Here is an 18,289-nt window from a genome sequence, read left to right on the forward strand (position 1 = left end):
AGTGTTAATACAGAGTGTTAATAAGGTCAGGTACTGATGTATCTAAAATGCTATTCCAACACATCCCAAAGGCATTAAATGGCACTACATAGATACATACACACAGATCAGCCATAATATTAGTACCACTGACAGGTGAAGTGAAAAACACTCTCTATAGTATCATCTGTCAAGAGGTGGATGTATGAGGCATCAAGTGAACAGTGAGTTCTTGAAGATGATGTGTTACAAGCAAAAAAATGTGCAAGCATAAGAATCTGAGCCACTTAGACAACAGCCAAATTCTGATGGCCAGGCAACTGAACTTGTGGGGTTTTTCTGGTATGCAGTAGTCAGTCCCTACCAAAAGTGGACCAAAAAAGGACAACCGGTGAACCAAGGTTGGACAATCACCTCCCACATCATCCTCAACTCCCCAACTCATAGCACTGACCATCGTTCCAGAGAACACAGTTCCACTGCTCCACAGCTCAATGCTCCAAATACTATTCTATAGGCAATGCTACTTTACAGGGACTAGACAGGCTGTACGTGTGTGTGTGTGCATTTGCACATCTGTGTCAGCAATGGTTGCAACTTAAAGTAGCTGCATAGTTAGTAGATAGATAGTGTAGTTCTTCATATTCCACAGTGAGCTTCACTAAAACGTCACTACCACTCATCCCCACCAGGTGTCAGCACAGACCAGAGCACGAGAATAAAGCAATGCGTAGTTGGAACTCCACTACTGAAACGGACAATCAGACATTAATATTAACTCAGTTATTTTTTATTGTTTTAACTCTTGATCAGTGACAGCTGTGAATGACATTGTTCGGATGTGCACTTCAAATCCCAAAGCAAAACACAAATTTACCTAAAAGAAAAACAAACAAACAAACAAACAAACAAAAAAGACTAAATGTTTTGTTTATGGCCTTCGTTGTTTGCAAGCCGGGTGACACCTGAGAATTCAGCTCTAGCACTTATTGCTGTTTGATTATACAACAATATCCAGATACTAAGTGTGAAACAAAACACATGATGTTGCATAATTATAGGCTGTACATCAAAGGGAAAAAGTGAAGGTTCATTTACCCCCTTTTTTTAACACTATCTGCTGTAAAGAGAAACTGCAAGAGTGTCATTTGTGCAACAAAAGTTGGTGAAACTTTCAGGAAAACACATCAATAGACTAAATAGGTCATGAATAATTAATTGCTCATGAATTATTACATTAAAAAATACTCAACAGGCAACACTACTTCAGTGTAGAGGTGGGCAATATGACGATATTTCATCAACATCGGGATCACTGTAAGCCAGCATATCGTGAAACACAGGCCGACTGCACACTACATTACAGAGAGTGTAATTAGTGTAGGAGTATAGGAGAGTATTTAAACAGCAGTTCTTAAGAATCTGTCACTACTGAGGCATTTTGTCTACATGTCAAATAATATCGCAATAAATATTGTGTCTTGAGAAATCGTCTTCTTTAAATATCGTGATACAATATTTTCACCATATCGCCCACCCCTACTTCAGTGTAAGACAGAACAGCATATAACAGATCATAGAAAGGCACAAGAACGACTCGTTTCTACTCTTGGAGTAATCTACTGGCTGCAACCTCGCCCAAAAAAACGTGGCCATCTCCTCAGAAGCTGGATTGAGGCTCCAGTCTTGTTCATCTTAGTCAAATATACTTATATGTACTTAGGGGTGTTAAGTTCTGTACAAATGTTATCAAAACCTTCTCTCAGATATGCTACAGGCTCATTGACAATCCTGTCCACACCTTGGTTCCACACGAAAATGCTAATGGTCTCTAAGCCTGAAAAATCAAAGACTACAAAGACTTGCTTTCATGGCTGAGCTAGACGTTCCGTAGTCTGTCTGCTTTGTCTGTCTCTCAGAGATTAGCCTTTGGCTCTATGTCTGCATCAGTCGTACCAGAGTTCAACGGCACAACATCAGTCTGAAGTTGTGTGAGAGAGTTACAGGGGAGTGTACTGGCGCTCATGACTCGTCCCTCCGCCTGCATTACTGCCTCTTCAGGTCCTGTTTCGGGCGACCCATCTGGGGCCTCAAACGAGTCTCCTCCTAGCTCGGCCAGTTTGATGTAGCCCTTGCTGCCCGAGCGGTCCAGCCTTGGACAGCTGAACCTCCGTGACCTATCTTCGTGACGTCCGCCGCCCAGGTCAGACAGAGCGTTTAGGGACAGGTGGGAACCTAAGATCCTGACCCCAGGGCTGGGCTGCAGGAGCTGCTGCTGTTGGTGTTGGTGGCCTTTCAATCCTACCTGAACGTCACTCGAGAGTTTAGAGTCCTGGGATGCCGACAAAGCTGCCCTCGACACTTCCGCCTTGGTTTGCACAGAAGCACTGATTAGCTCTCCGGAGCTCTGGCTTGATGACTGCAGCTCCTCTTTCGGACTGCAAGGGGCACAGTCCCCAGAAGAGTCTCTCTCTCTGGCCTCCATTTCCCGGTTGTTGAGTTTGATCACAGGTAAAGTAAACGCGTTGACCGAAGAGGCGACTATGGAACGGGTTTCCCAGTCCTTTGGAGTGGAAGCTGGTTCCTCGAACCTGGCCTGGTCCCTGTAAATGCTGTATATTGTATCAGTGAACGACTGCCTTTCCCTCGACCAGCTGCATTTTCTGGCATATGACGGCCTCCTGAAGTCCAGGCCTTTACAGGACATGCTGGATGGCCAGGAGCCCCTGGAAGGCATGGGGTTACCGTACATACCCGGCATGTCTCCGGTCCTGGACTGCGAGCAGCTCAGCAGCCCGTTGAAAGGGGAGCAGTCTTTGGACCGTAGACTGTGGATGTCGATGACCGTAGAGTAGATGTCCCTCAGGTTGATGATCTTTGTCTTCTTGTCACGGTTCTCGTGTAGCACGGCATTGGCGCAGATGAAGAGGAAGATGCCTATGCCCATGACCAGTGGCCCAAACACTTTGAGGTTGTCCGAGTACTGGTAGTTGGAGAAGAAGCCCTCGAAGAATCCGACGTGTCGAGAAGCAGGAGAAATGGGCTTGGTGGAGTTACTTGTAGCATCACTGCCATTCCACTGTGCTTGCAGCTTATTATTGCTTGTGAAGTTGGAACCCTGTTGAGAGTTTTTGGCTGAGCTGCCTGGTTGTCTCACAGGCGTCACCTTCTTCAAGCTGACGGTATGGGCCAGGTTCTCTCTGGGCCAGTAGCCCAGGACAGCCATGGCTATGCCCACCATCAATACCAGCACTCCAAATGCTGCTGCCATGCCTGAAACAGAGCACAGGTTCAGCTTGCCCTTCACTACCACAATGTCGTTCTTCCTCTTTTTTCTGGCTTTCCTCCTTCGCTTGTTTTCTGCCCGGTTCTTGGCGCGGAGTGAATCCTGGCGCCGGGAGATCCTCAGGAGGCCGCCTGTGGCTATCATCGCGCCTGCTGGACGATGGAGCTTTTAATCATCCTGCAGGGGAACAGAAATTGGTAGGTACATTAAAAAGTGAATAGATGCTTCACCTCACTCATACAGAGGACTTAAGACCTAGGCTTCCTGCGTATTACTTCACATAAAATGGGCAAATGAGTTTGCAAAGATATGTACATTGTATTTATAATTATCCCTGTATGATGTAATAAGCTGATGGCAAACTTTTCATGACACAAACCCAAAGGGGAATGTTATTAGAACTTAAGGACTGTTTCTTGACCTTCTTCTTCAAATTGAAGGGCCTGTCACCTTTAATAGGAACCTTTATTCTGGAATGACTACAGAAATGCACATTGTGTGCCACCACTTGCAGTGCTTGAAATGTCACCAGTGCCGAAAGGGACCACAAAACTATACATACGAGAAATGCTCAGCATCTGTAACGGCACTTATGTGTCATGACAGCAATGACCTGACCATGCTCGTCTGCCATTTCTTTGAAAAAGCTACCCTCCCCCACCCACAAGCTCCTTTAACATACAGATGGCCCTTAATAGCTTGATGATGCAACACAGCAAAAAAAAAAAACATCACAAAATGATAAAGTCGGTAATTCCTAGTAATCCTTTTTTAGGACTCGTCACTGAAATGAACAGTGATCAGGACACTTCAGTGACATCGTGACTTCACAACTTTCTGGCTTTGCCTGAACACATAGAGAAAACAACAACAGAAATACATAAATCATGATGTTGTGATGATTAATTATGAGGCCTTTGCTCTTCTTCTTTCTCTAAAAGTCTCTGTTTGTTGTGTCTTCTGACAAGTAGCACAAGTGCCAAATCCCAAGCTGCCTCATCGCATATACACACTCCAATCAATAAACCAACTACTTTGCAAAGATGCCATTGCTTAATTGCACTGAATAATGTACAATTCACCCCTGCCTTTGCCAGTAGGTGATCCATTTGCCTAATCAGTCATAATTATGTGTGGCTTAGGGCGAAGGTTCCATGAATAATTCATGTTGTAAATGTCTTTGGGCACAGCTGCCGTGGCGCACTGGTTTTTTGGAAATGTCAGAGCCTTAGAATGGCAGTCTGTTGGGAATGTGAGCTTGAATGCACTAGTCTAAACCCCTACTGGAGTGCCATAACAGGCCCAGGGGTTAGGAGCCACCAATATTAAAAGGCAAAACAGATTAATCACATTCACAATAGACTTCATTGTACTATACGTCAATACATGGGACTATGGAGTATGATTAGCTCCTAAGGTTTTTTGAAGCTTTTGCTGCAAAGCGACTTTGACTGATGAACAAAGGTGCAGGTGGCCACTTTGTAGCTTTCTTTGCTGCGTCTCAATGGTGTCTGCACCCTTCTAAGAGTTGCCGCTCTCTTCCCTGAGGTGGGAGAATACATCTAAGCACACACAAGAGCTTTTGCTGTACGTTCCAGAGTCAGAATGAATTGTGTACTGGTTCTCATGTGGAATATATACCAAAGTAGCTTTCTCAGTTTTCTCATATGGGATGATAATACAAGCAATTAAGTATCCCCTTGTTTCCAAAAGTTCCCTTGTTTCCCATTTGTATCTTCATCTTCTAAACTTGCGTCAATGAAGAATTAGCAGAATTAAAGCACTGAACCTCTTCTGTGGGGTGTGGTGCTCTTTATCTGCTAGTTAAGCTAGCACTAGCACCTACGACTAAATACAATGACTGTAGAAAACATGGTCTTCACAGAATCTACAGCACAGAAGCAAAGTGGATTTTTTTCAAAGGGCAGTTCATGTATTATATTATGAAATGATTTACATTTTCATCAAATTACAGCATCGGAGCTCAGCTCTGTTTGCCGCTGAGACGAACCGAAGCTACCATGATCCAGTTTAACCACCAAGCTGCTGTGAGAGAGTCTGCATGCACCGGTGACGATTAAAAGAAGAAAACATAATGTTGTAAGCTAAATGGGCTGTTTTGGAATCAAATGGGGATGGGTAAAGCTACGTATACCTCAGCCAGCCAGCAGAGTCAGTAGACCTCACGTTGCTTCATACCACATATATATGTGCAGATATTTATATATTTATATATATTTTGCCAAGTCATTTCTGGAGTGCATTTCTATTGGTCCTTTTATCATGGAATTTTAGATACAATGTAAGGAACAAATGGCAGAACATCAAAAGCTGCAGGTTTTTTGCGTAACATCAACCGTTTGAATTTCCTTTCATAATTTTATAACATAACAAAATATTTTGTGAGATCAAACTGCCTGTCTCTCTCTCTCTCTCGTCTCTCTGTGTCTGTTCCTGCAGAGCGAAGGCGGAAGAACAATGCATAGTACAAACACACAAACTCCCCCCTCCACACACAGACACAGACACACACACACAGGCCCTTTGAAGAAGGCATATGGACTTGCTATGTGTGTGCACGCTTCACAGTCCTCGTCTTCAGAGCGTTCGAGTTGGCTGCATTGCTGGGTGATATTTCGGCGGACCGCACACCTCCGTCTGAAGAGCAGCCTCTCGCTTCTCTCCAAAGGACAAGCCTCTCCTCAGGCCTAATGTGTATAAAAGCATGGAGGCCAAAAAAACAATACGAACGCACTCCCACTCGTGGTACACATATAGCCAAGGCTGTTCACATAAAGCTTCAGATCCATAAGCACAGTTCCCTGCTCTCGAGACTTGCAAGTCTTACATGACTCTGTGCACTGACGGGGTCTTCACCTGTAGCTCCCTTTAGAGAGAGGGTCAGAGAGATGACTCACTATGGTAGAAGAGCTTGCCTGACACGTCTGTGTCAGGGCAAAGAAACGTTTGAACAAGAAAACACTTGAATAGCAATATTTTTCACACTTCATTCCCCTTTTTACTCTTGTCGCCCTGTGTTTCCATAGCGACGTGGACTGTGTTCTGAACACAGCTGGCTCAGAAGTTATCACAATGCATCCAACAGCAAAGACAGCAGGTAGCTTCTTTATTACAGTGAAAGGGAACACATTAGCATATGGAAAGCTTCTAGTCTACATGCTGACCTACTGCTGGCTAGGTCTCACACATTGCCCACTTTAGATCACACACATAACACTTTCAACATGAGAGACTAAAGGATAGCACAAACAGCTAGTTAGTCAGCTAACAAACACCTGCATCGACGAGCATCACACTAGTCGTGGGGGAAGAGGATCACCATTCGAATTACCCCAGCTAAATGGACTCAAAGCCATGGAGACCTGTGGCATTGTCAGGGATCAAATTAGCAATCTTTCGATGATGGAGCTAATACTTACTGATTGCTGCACCACTTGGGAGCTCCATGCTGACCCATTGTGCTGTGGCTAATACAAACATGCATGTGGTCCAACCCCTCAAATTTTAATGAGATAAATAGAACAAAGCCAACGTCTGTGAACGTACTGGGGGCTTTTGGTAAGACAGGGATGGATCATTAAACTACCAGAATAGCCAAGGTAAATATTAACTATCCAGAGCTGTCCTGTTCAGCACGTACCTGGTGAACAGGCTACTGAAACTTTAAGTAGGCCTGAGTGATAGATTGTACCTAGGTTTAGAGATGTGTTCAATAGATAATGTGAATTATAGCCATGAAATCCATGATCATAAAACAGCAGCGGCCCTCTAGCTTTTACATTCTTTTAGTATGCACTTTACTCATTTATTTAATCTGACAGATAAAGCAACATTATGGCTCGAGGGAAGGGTAATTTGCACTTTGAGCTACCACTAAGGGACACTGTTTTCTGGACAAGCTGAGAACGGATACTGGAAGGGAAGGAAGCATGTGGACTAAAGCGGTAGAGTAACATTACCTGAATATTCACCTGACTATGACCTGAGTTATGCAGCATTACACTGTTACATACAGACTAACCAGCGATGGTCTAGGAAAGAGGCTCTTCCTGCTAGTTGCCATCAGATTTTGGGTTGCTTATAATAACATTCATCCATCCATCCATCCATCTTTTTATCCACTTCATTCTGGTCAGAGTCACGTTGGGTCCAGAGCCTACCCGGAAACACTGGACACAAGAAAGGAATAGGATAATATCATCTGTATTTATTATAATTGAATTTACACTTACACTTGACTCAGCTTCCATTGTTGACTGCAAAGTGCAGCCCTGTGCTGATGATACCACTCAGCTGATGTGACTCTGACCCTATCAGAGTAGCAGTGAGACAGTTATAATGTTCTTTTAATGCCAAAACTAACTTATTCTTGCATAGGCCTCTTTCCACTGCATGGCCAAATGGTTATCATGGGCGAGCCACTACGCCGTGCCGGTGCATATTAACCTTAAATACAAAAAAACCCAGCAATCCCTCATTTTTATGTAAGGTAATCAAAGGTAATGCTAGTTTCCACTAAATGAGCCGGGCTGCACTACTTCCGCGTTAGCGATGTTGGACGAGGCCCATAGCCAATTCAAGTATGCTAAACTTTATGAACTAAATTTGATCATGGAAAAGCTACTCTTGTTCTCATTAGATACGGTGTCTGCTATTTTCTGTCGCCGCAAATATGGAGCCAATCAACAAACCTCTACACCATTAAGCCATCCCACCAAGTTGCCCCAAGTATGGTTTGCTAACTGTGCTGAGAAAACTAGGTCCAGCTCTACAGTGGAAAAAAGCCTTGATTTGAATGAATATAAGTATGCTGTTATACAGCCAGATGGAAAATGTACTTTTAGATACCACAATAATAAGACTCAGGTAAACTGAGGCAAAATGTGGTTTTCTGTATTGAAACAAAATGTGTTTTCCGATTAACACCTGAAACAGGATTGCTGAAGCCACGTTACTATATATGGGTGATGGTGATATGATTTACAGATACGCATTCGCTAATACCCCTATATTTTAGATTCTGTACATCACTCAGCTTTCTCTCAGGTTGTTTTCCATAGCCCATCACTGGGTACTTCATGAAAAGGTTGATTAGTCATCTCTGGTTTAAGCACACACTTTAGGTTATTTGCAAAGCACTCTCTGGTCATATGCCATCATACAATACTGAAACATGTAAAAATACTCACTGTAAATAGCACAAATGATCATCAGAGTTGTTCCTGTGGCTGGATCACTGTTTTAGCTACAGCAGGACCGGCAATCTTATATAAAATATATTATATTATATTATATTAATTGTTCTTATATAGTTGTTATTTGTTGGTATTTCCCTGCTTTAGTATGTTCTTATGTTTTATCTTGTATTGTTTTTTTCAATCCCTGTACACACCAACCAGCCATAACATTAAAACCAGTGACAGCTGAAGTGCATATGAAGTACACATTAGTTCTTATTACAATGGCACCTGTCAAATGATGGTATACCCATATTAGGCAGCAAGTGAACAGTCAGTTATTATTGGTCATGTGTTGTTAAAAGCAAAATTTGTGAAGGCTAGAGCTTCTCCAAAACGTCAGGTAGGTCTTGTGAAGTGTGTCTGGTATGCAGTGGTTAGTATCTACCAAAGGAAGGCCAAGAAAGGACAAACGTGAACTGGCGACAAGGTGAGACAGGCACCTAAGACTCATTGATGTGATCCATGGAGGGCCAACCTCACAACTTACAACTCATATGCCTAAATAGGTCAGAGCTATTTGGGCCTATACAATATTAAGAAGGTGGTTTAGTGTTTTGGCTGATTTGTGTATGCTTGGCTATATGGGTTGTAAAATTAAGCTTGAATTTTTCACATTTTACTAGTTTTTATTGTTCAGTTGAGTCTCTTCTTTGTGATACTGCCCTTATAACATATTAAATAACTTGTCTGCTGCTGGCAGTTTCCCTCTGGGATTAATGAAGCACTCATTAGTCATTAATTAATGAAGTAATGAAGCAACTATCTTCTATGGATCTTGAAATTTTTGGCACCTCGGTGTGTTTCTGCTTTGTTGTGTAAGTGCAGTTTATCTGCAGAGACAAGCAGGTCCTAGAGTCAAAATTTTAATAAGCGCCTTGTGTGTGCGCAGTAGTGTTCAGAACAGCCCTTTCGGCCTTCCGACCCATTTTTAGTTACCCATGCACACTGTTCATGGTAATTTTAATACAGAGTGCCCTGGGCTTTCAGCCAAATGTTGCACATTAAGAAATGACGGGAAGCACAAACCACAATTTCCCAGTCTACTCACTTGTTCAGTTTCCTTAATGAGGAAACTGGACTGGTCTTGAACTCCAGGGTATAAACTGAGAGTCTGAGGTGGAAGTGCGCATTCGGTTTGTTTCTAATATCTTTAGAAAAGCCAGGTTCATGCTGCAGATATGTGGTCGGCTTCTGAAGCTCATAACAGCATGCCTGCAGGTTTTACTAGACCGCAACCAGAATAGAGCAGCATTGGCACTGAGAATTTTTCGTCTTCACCGATCAGCTTTAACATTAGTACATTAGCACCACTGACAGGGGAAGTGAAAAACATTGATTATCTTTAGCTACAGTGTTATCTGTCAAGGAGTGGATATATTAGGCAGTAAGTGAACAGTCAGTTTATGAAGGTGATAAAATGAGCGAGCATAAGAATTGTAGCCACTCTGAAAGGAGCCAAATGGGAATAGTTAGACAACTGAGTAAGAACATCTCCAAAACATCAGAGAGTTTTTTTTCTGGTATGTAGTGGTCAGACCCTCCCAAAATTGGGCACCCAAGGCTCGGTAATGAGATCCATGGAGGCCCCACCTCACAACTAACAGGACTTAAAGAATCTGCCGCCAATATCTTGGTGCTAAAAACAACGGGACATCTTCATAAGTCTTGCGGAGTCCATGCCTCGACTGGCAGATCTGTTGTGGTGGCACAAAAGGGACCTACTCAGTATTAAAAGCAGGTGGTGCACATGTTATTGCCCATGCCATTGGGGAGCCATTCTACGCCTAGAGAGAGCAAGGCCAATTATGCTTGCTTCAAGTCCCAGCCACGGATGGCTGTGGCACCACTAGGTTTTAAACCTACAATCATCCAGTGACAGGGCCAACAGTTAGACAGTTGGGCCAACTGGGAGCCCCAGAGAGGTGTTTTTTCCACTGCCTAAACACAAAACGTTTTGCACAGGCATGATATCAGCCGGCTGCAGCAGCATACAGTCCCCCAAATGCACTTCAGGTGAAGGTCCGGATAAATATATATATATATATAAATTAGTGTTTCCTGTCCCCAATGGCTGTTTTTTCCACAGTACACAGGTTAACAGTCGCCAGGCATGTCAGGTACCTTACTTAGAATACATGGGCGTGTCATGGATCAATCACTGTCAATGTAGTTAAATTCAGTAGTTTCTCATAGGAGGCACTTCAGGCCTTGGGCAGTGAAGACAGTAAGCATAATGCTATTCACAACAGAACCTGACAGCGCGCTCGGCGTGCAGCCTCACTCAGCGACAAAGAACATTAAGACACAGCAAAAACAAAGATGTGTTTCACTGCTTCTGGCATCTGCCACTTAAACCACTCTCTACTTTTCTCACATTAGAACACAGCTGTCAGCCCTGTCAGCGTGCAGAAGGGTGGAGCTTCAGGGCTGCTGGTTCAGTGACGTCAGCTTGCGGAGATGCTAATGTGTGAACAGCAGTGTGAAGAGGGAAAAGGTGTGAAGTAAAAGGGTCGGGCAGCTGGCAGGATGGTGAAACGCTATTGCATGCAGAAATGGCAGTTTTGCTGTTTCGGTCTACTGCTGTTAGATAAGGCAGCAGCAACTTCTCAATGTAGACGTTGCCTCTTCCCTGACCCAAATACAGACTTAAAAGCTACTGATCCCAAAAATGTGTACACTTACTCAGACTGAATGTGCCAATATAGAAGACGACTTTTTCAGATGTAATACATCTTGTAATACAAGGGGCTTTATACCCCTTTATCCCATGCCTGACATTAGGCATGGTGGCAAGAGGTTCATATAGTTATCTGCTTCAGAGAGTCCTATTTTATTGGCAATACTTCCCTACAAGGACTATGCAAGCTGTGTGTGTGTGTGTGTGTGCATTTGCACATCTGTGTCAGCAATGGGTACAACTTTAAAGTAGCTGAATGCATCCATTACAAGGGGTGTCCATAAACATTTGGACATGTAATAATCTAAAACATCATTCAGTGAAATGTACGGTTATTGTTTCATTCCACTCAACTGATCTGAAGTTTTTCAGGTCACATTTTTCAATATCAATGTTGAGCTATTATTGTACAAACATCTACCTAGAGAAATGTCCTGCAGAGTCCAGCTCCAAGCACCACCTAATATGCCTCATCCAGTTGATCCAGTTAATCAAAAAGAGCAACCACACATGGCTCCCCAAAGAGCCTCTAAATAACCTAGTGTAAAGGTTCTACACCAATAAACCTGGCTGCTCAGGCCAAGAGCTGTTTTTTTTTTGCTGTTGAGTTCTTAAGAGTTTAAGAGTGTTTTTGTATAAAATTCATCAGCTGGAAATGGGTGTCTTTCCCTTCTCAAGGCCAGTTTTAGGCTGTTTAATCAAGCAAGACCTTATAAATATACATTTAATAAAATGCAGAGTGTTAAAAAACTTATTTTCCATCTTAAATGGTGCAGAAATTACACTTATAGCACAGACACCAGAATGGAACTGGTACACCATTTAAGGTGGAATGGAAATCTAAATGAGAAGCCAGCATCAGGCAAACCAGATGCTAAAGAGAAACCAGCAGCACCTTCATACACCCCATATACCTATAGATTCAGAATGGAGGTGGCACATGACACACTGCGAGGCTCATTTTCTTTGAGTTTGTAAATGTACTGTACAGATAGCAAAAACTAAAGTAAATATAGGTTGTTTTTTAACCAGACTGATTTAAGTAAGTTTTGACATCATATTGTAGTTGAGCTTGGCAGTGTAGCACAGTGCTCACCAACCCTCCTCCAGAACATCTACCATAATGCAGGTTTGCATTTTTTTGTGCCGTCACAGAAAAAAATGTGTACACGATATATCCAATTCTAAATCCTAAATTCATGGAATATATGAACTGTGGTCCTTCCTTTGCATCTCTTACAGCAGGTTTGGAACCCTGCAGTTATTGAGTCAGCAAAGCATTGGCCACTTTTAAGCACTAGACAAGAAAACCAAATTTACCATTTGTGTTAAATACACAAGCTCTCTAACTTTACGTGGTCTGACACTTGGTGGCTCAGTTGCTGTGGTTCCTAAATGCTTCCACTTTTCAATAATACCACTCACAGTTGGGGAGGGAAGTGATTGTTGCAACGGTGGCATCCTATTACAGTACCACACTGAAATTTAGTGAGCACTGGAGTGAAAACACCTGAAATAAATGATTAAGAGGTGTGTCCCAATACTTTTGTCCATTTAGTGTATCTCCGAAATGGCAAATTTACATGAGAAGGCAAAACCCAATAAGCCTTCCCAACTTTCAGTGGAAGTCAATGTAAAAAAAAGGTTTTATTTAAAGTCACTATTGATCCACTAATCATGAAAGTTTGACAACAGCCACATTACATTTATGTCAAGTGAAAAAAACAAGAACTACTGCAGCAAATGTAAAACCACTGAGATTCTGAAAAGATCGTCCAGCCTCACAGTTGCTTTGGTGGACCATGGTGAACAGATTATCCTATAGTAATTTCTGAACAATAACATTAATAGTTAATAACTGGATAATAAGCCGGCAGTTCAAGGGTTAAAGCACCACAACATGGCCCTGGCCCTGTCCACGGTGCTGAAGTCTCAAAACACGCACATCTGAGATTAATGGGATTCCCAGGACCAGGCTGCTATCAGAAAGAGGAGTGCTCACATTAGACTAAGCCACAGCATTAAGTATACATTACCCACGTCTGACATAACGTGCCTGTCAGTGCTTTACCATGCCTGCAGTTCTCATTTAGTCCTTTCGGGATCTTCTGCTATCTGATTTCCGGGGATTAAACGCCTTATTTTATTTCCTGGTGGAGCTAAACAATAGCCCACCCATCAGATTACAGCTTTAGATCCCCCTCGTCATTTGGACTGTGCAGTTAGTGCACGTGGAGATAATCCAGCTCCATAATGCACGGCGGAGGTTAAGTATGTGAAAAGGGTTCAGCTGACCCCTTTCATACACTTCCATCTCAAACAATAGCTGAACTCACCATACACATAAAGATAACCACGGAGCATTCAGAGATAATCCCTTCATATCTCGAGCACGATTTCCATCCGAAACACACAGACACACGCGTCTGCAGTTGCCACGAGTTTTTCACACACACACACACACAGACACACACACACGCAGCTCTACAACCTCAACGAAACGTGGCATCTCCTGTTAAGCAGTCTGCTCGCATCTTCTCACTATTGTTCAGAGATGAAGATGATCTCTGAAGATCTGAAGATGCCACACATCTGAAGATAACTCGCACTGAGCAGAGCGTTTCATTAGCACCAGATAGCAACAGCTACCCTGTTACAAAACCTATTCTCTGTGAGGAAGGAAACGAGCCCAGGCACAGCACAATGCTCAGTGTTGAATAAACACCAACAGCTACAAAAATAAAAGCCTTCAGTGCGATCTATAATGATGAGTTAAGACCAGAACTATTATCTGCAGTCCCATAATATTATAATAATGTTGACCTATAGAGTCGAATTAGGTAATATAATACTATATAATGCTGAACCAAGACCCTTAGAATTATGTACAATGCATTGATGTACAGTATTATCTAGAATAGAGATTAGGGGTCTACAGTGGTGGAATAAGACCTATAGTATTACCTATAATGTATAACTAAGACCTACAGAATCAAATTAAGTGCATTAATATTATCTGTTATGTTGACAGAAATATACCGTGTCAAATTAGACCTTACCTAAGTCCTATAGACCTATGGAATTAAATAAATACCTATAATATCGGCTATGATGGTAAACTAAGGTTCTATAGTATCATATATAATGTTGACCAACGACCTATAGAGCTGAATTAAGTCCTACAGACCTATGAAATCGAACTAAGTCTTACAGTAGCAGCTATAATTTCAAGACCTATAGAGCCAAATTAGTTCTATAGTATCGTTAATAATGTTGAACTAGAACCTATAGAGCCGAATTAGTCCTATAGACCTGTGGAATCGATTTAAGTCCTGTAATATCAGCTATATAGATTCTAATTAAGGTCTATAGTATCCTATATAATGTTGAACAAACATCTATAATTGAATGAAGTCCTGTAGACCTGTAATATCTGCTATAATGTTAAACTATAACCTACAGAGTCGAATTATGTCATATAGTATTACCTATATAGTTAACCTAACATCTATAGAGTTAAATTAAGTGGTATAGCATTGCCTATAATGTTGAATTTAGGACTACAGTTAAACATCTAAAACATACAGAGTCGGATTAGGATCTATAGCTGTATGTATAAAGCTAAACTCAGACATACAGAGTCGGATTAGGATCTATAGCTGTATGCATAAAGATAAACTCAGACATACAGAGTCGAATTAGGATCTATAGCTGTATGTATAAAGCTAAACTCAGACATACAGAGTTGAATTAGGATCTATAGCTGTATGTATAAAGCTAAACTCAGACATACAGAGTCGGATTAGGATCTATAGCTGTATGTATAAAGCTAAACTCAGACATACAGAGTCGAATTAGGATCTATAGCTGTATGTATAAAGCTAAACTCAGACATACAGAGTCGGATTAGGATCTATAGCTGTATGTATAAAGCTAAACTCAGACATACAGAGTCGAATTAGGATCTATAGCTGTATGTATAAAGCTAAACTCAGACATACAGAGTCGAATTAGGATCTATAGCTGTATGTATAAAGCTAAACTCAGACATACAGAGTCGGATTAGGATCTATAGCTGTATGTATAAAGCTAAACTCAGACATGCAGAGTCGGATTAGGATCTATAGCTGTATGTATAAAGCTAAACTCAGACATACAGAGTCGGATTAGGATCTATAGCTGTATGTATAAAGCTAAACTCAGACATACAGAGTCGAATTAGGATCTATAGCTGTATGTATAAAGCTAAACTCAGACATACGGAGTCGGATTAGGATCTATAGCTGTATGTATAAAGCTAAACTCAGACATACAGAGTCGGATTAGGATCTATAGCTGTATGTATAAAGCTAAACTCAGACATACGGAGTCGGATTAGGATCTATAGCTGTATGTATAAAGCTAAACTCAGACATACGGAGTCGGATTAGGATCTATAGCTGTATGTATAAAGCTAAACTCAGACATACAGAGTCGAATTAGGATCTATAGCTGTATGTATAAAGCTAAACTCAGACATACAGAGTCGAATTAGGATCTATAGCTGTATGTATAAAGCTAAACTCAGACATACAGAGTCGGATTAGGATCTATAGCTGTATGTATAAAGCTAAACTCAGACATACAGAGTCGGATTAGGATCTATAGCTGTATGTATAAAGCTAAACTCAGACATACAGAGTCGAATTAGGATCTATAGCTGTATGTATAAAGCTAAACTCAGACATGCAGAGTCGAATTAGGATCTATAGCTGTATGTATAAAGCTAAACTCAGACATACAGAGTCGGATTAGGATCTATAGCTGTATGTATAAAGCTAAACTCAGACATACAGAGTCGAATTAGGATCTATAGCTGTATGTATAAAGCTAAACTCAGACATGCAGAGTCGAATTAGGTTCTATAGCTGTATGTATAAAGCTAAACTCAGACATACAGAGTCGAATTAGGATCTATAGCTGTATGTATAAAGCTAAACTCAGACATACGGAGTCGAATTAGGATCTATAGCTGTATGTATAAAGCTAAACTCAGACATACAGAGTCGGATTAGGATCTATAGCTGTATGTATAAAGCTAAACTCAGACATACAGAGTCGGATTAGGATCTATAGCTGTATGTATAAAGCTAAACTCAGACATACGGAGTCGGATTAGGATCTATAGCTGTATGTATAAAGCTAAACTCAGACATACAGAGTCGGATTAGGATCTATAGCTGTATGTATAAAGCTAAACTCAGACATACAGAGTCGGATTAGGATCTATAGCTGTATGTATAAAGCTAAACTCAGACATACAGAGTCGGATTAGGATCTATAGCTGTATGTATAAAGCTAAACTCAGACATACAGAGTCGAATTAGGATCTATAGCTGTATGTATAAAGCTAAACTCAGACATACAGAGTCGAATTAGGATCTATAGCTGTATGTATAAAGCTAAACTCAGACATACAGAGTCGGATTAGGATCTATAGCTGTATGTATAAAGCTAAACTCAGACATACAGAGTCGGATTAGGATCTATAGCTGTATGTATAAAGCTAAACTCAGACATACAGAGTCGGATTAGGATCTATAGCTGTATGTATAAAGCTAAACTCAGACATGCAGAGTCGAATTAAGACCTAATTGAGAGTGACAGTTAAATTAAAATCTATATTAAGACCTATCGTGTTGAAATATGGTCTGTAGGAGTGGTTTACTGTGGATTTAGTCTAGTCTGAAACTAAAAATAGTGCCAATAATGCTTCAACCTTCAAAATGCGTTTAACCCTTAATCTGAGGCTTAATCTGAGCCTGGAAACCCGGGTCCATTATGCTGAATTAAGACCTACAGTCTACCCCAAGTCCGCCTGGACCTAAATGACCACTGTAACAGTGATTCTGCTGCGAGCTGGTGTCTAAACCGGACTCCACTGACTGAACCATGTAGCCTGTAGGTTTCCTCCACCGTGCTGGAGGAAGCGTTACACCGCCTCCTGTTCTCTCCTCCATCCGTAAAAGTTCCGCTGTGGAGATTCACCGACACGTCTAATGGATGAAGGGTCGAGTTAAAGTTCCTGCTTCCACACGCAATGATACACACGCTCGCGCGCACCCACACACGGATACTTACTGAGGGCTGTGTGGTCATCGCTCTTTCTCGCTCTCGCGCTCCGCAGATCGCTCTCCCGCCGCCTTCAGCGCTTCCTCGCGCTGCTCTCCGCTCACACTGCCGAGAGCGCGAGGAGGGGCGGGGCGGGGCGAGCGCGCGCATTTGATCTCGCCCAACTGAGTGACGCGGGAAAGGCGGGCAGAGCAGCTGAGCTGAGCCCACACTGAGGTAAAAGTGCGGCTCAGTGCTGGGGAGTGAAAACAGTAACTCGAGCAGAAGAGTGAAGCAGAAATGGCCTTCTAACAACAACCTAATCAAGATCATACATAACACACAACATACAGCGAAGAGTACTCAGGTCCCCCTCTGATTCAGAGGGCACTTGTGCCTTCTAAAATGCCATCTACAGTGGCAGCATCTGTCAAAGGGGTGGATATATTAGGCAGCAAGTGAACAGTGAGTTCTTGAAGGTGTGTTGAAAGCAGGGACATTTTACAAGAGACAGATTGTGATGGTTAGACGACTGGGTCAGAACATCCCCAAAACATCAGGCAGGTCTTGTGGGTTTTTTCCTTGGTCAGTACCTACCAAAAGTGCTCCAAGAAAGTACAAGTACCGGTGAACCAGCGGCAGGGTCATGGGCACCTAAACCTCACTGATGCTATGCATGCACCTCACAACTTACTTAAACGACTTAAAGGATCTGCTGCTAACGTCTTGGAGTCCATGCCTCGAATGGTCAGATCGAATGGTCAGATCGGCACAAAGGGGGCCTACTCAGTATTATGTAGGTGGTGTTAATGTTATGATCAGTGTCTGTGTGCATTTGTGTGTGGAATTGTCACCAAGGGAAATAACCAAGTTGACAGTTTAGCTTGTGATAGTTCTCAGTAGTGTTGTAAACCAACTGTCACTCAAAGTGTATCAGATAAATGTATGGCTGCATGTATTCAGCATCCTTAGAGCAGAAACATGTAGCATGCAAGA

The 18,289-nt window shown here is 42.1% G+C and overlaps 1 protein-coding gene across 2 annotated transcripts; it reads right to left on the reverse strand.

The window, feature by feature from the left end:
* Positions 1-753: 753 nt before the first annotated feature.
* On the reverse strand, positions 754-17,419 carry tmem200cb (transmembrane protein 200C, genome duplicate b). Of its 2 annotated transcripts, none has more exons than XM_072668735.1 (2): positions 17,324-17,419; positions 754-3,442 (listed from the first exon to the last, which is right to left on the reverse strand). In XM_072668735.1, exon 2 carries the CDS (start codon positions 3,407-3,409, stop codon positions 1,895-1,897), a length of 1,515 nt encoding a protein of 504 aa, XP_072524836.1. In that variant the 5' UTR covers positions 3,410-3,442; positions 17,324-17,419; the 3' UTR covers positions 754-1,894. The 2 variants fall into 2 exon arrangements, with proteins under 2 accessions (XP_072524836.1, XP_072524837.1); XM_072668736.1 differs by lacking the exon at positions 17,324-17,419 and adding an exon at positions 13,540-13,882.
* Positions 17,420-18,289: the final 870 nt, after the last annotated feature.

This window comes from Salminus brasiliensis, chromosome 23 (assembly GCF_030463535.1).
Source record: "Salminus brasiliensis chromosome 23, fSalBra1.hap2, whole genome shotgun sequence".
Taxonomy (NCBI): Eukaryota; Metazoa; Chordata; class Actinopteri; order Characiformes; family Bryconidae; genus Salminus; species Salminus brasiliensis.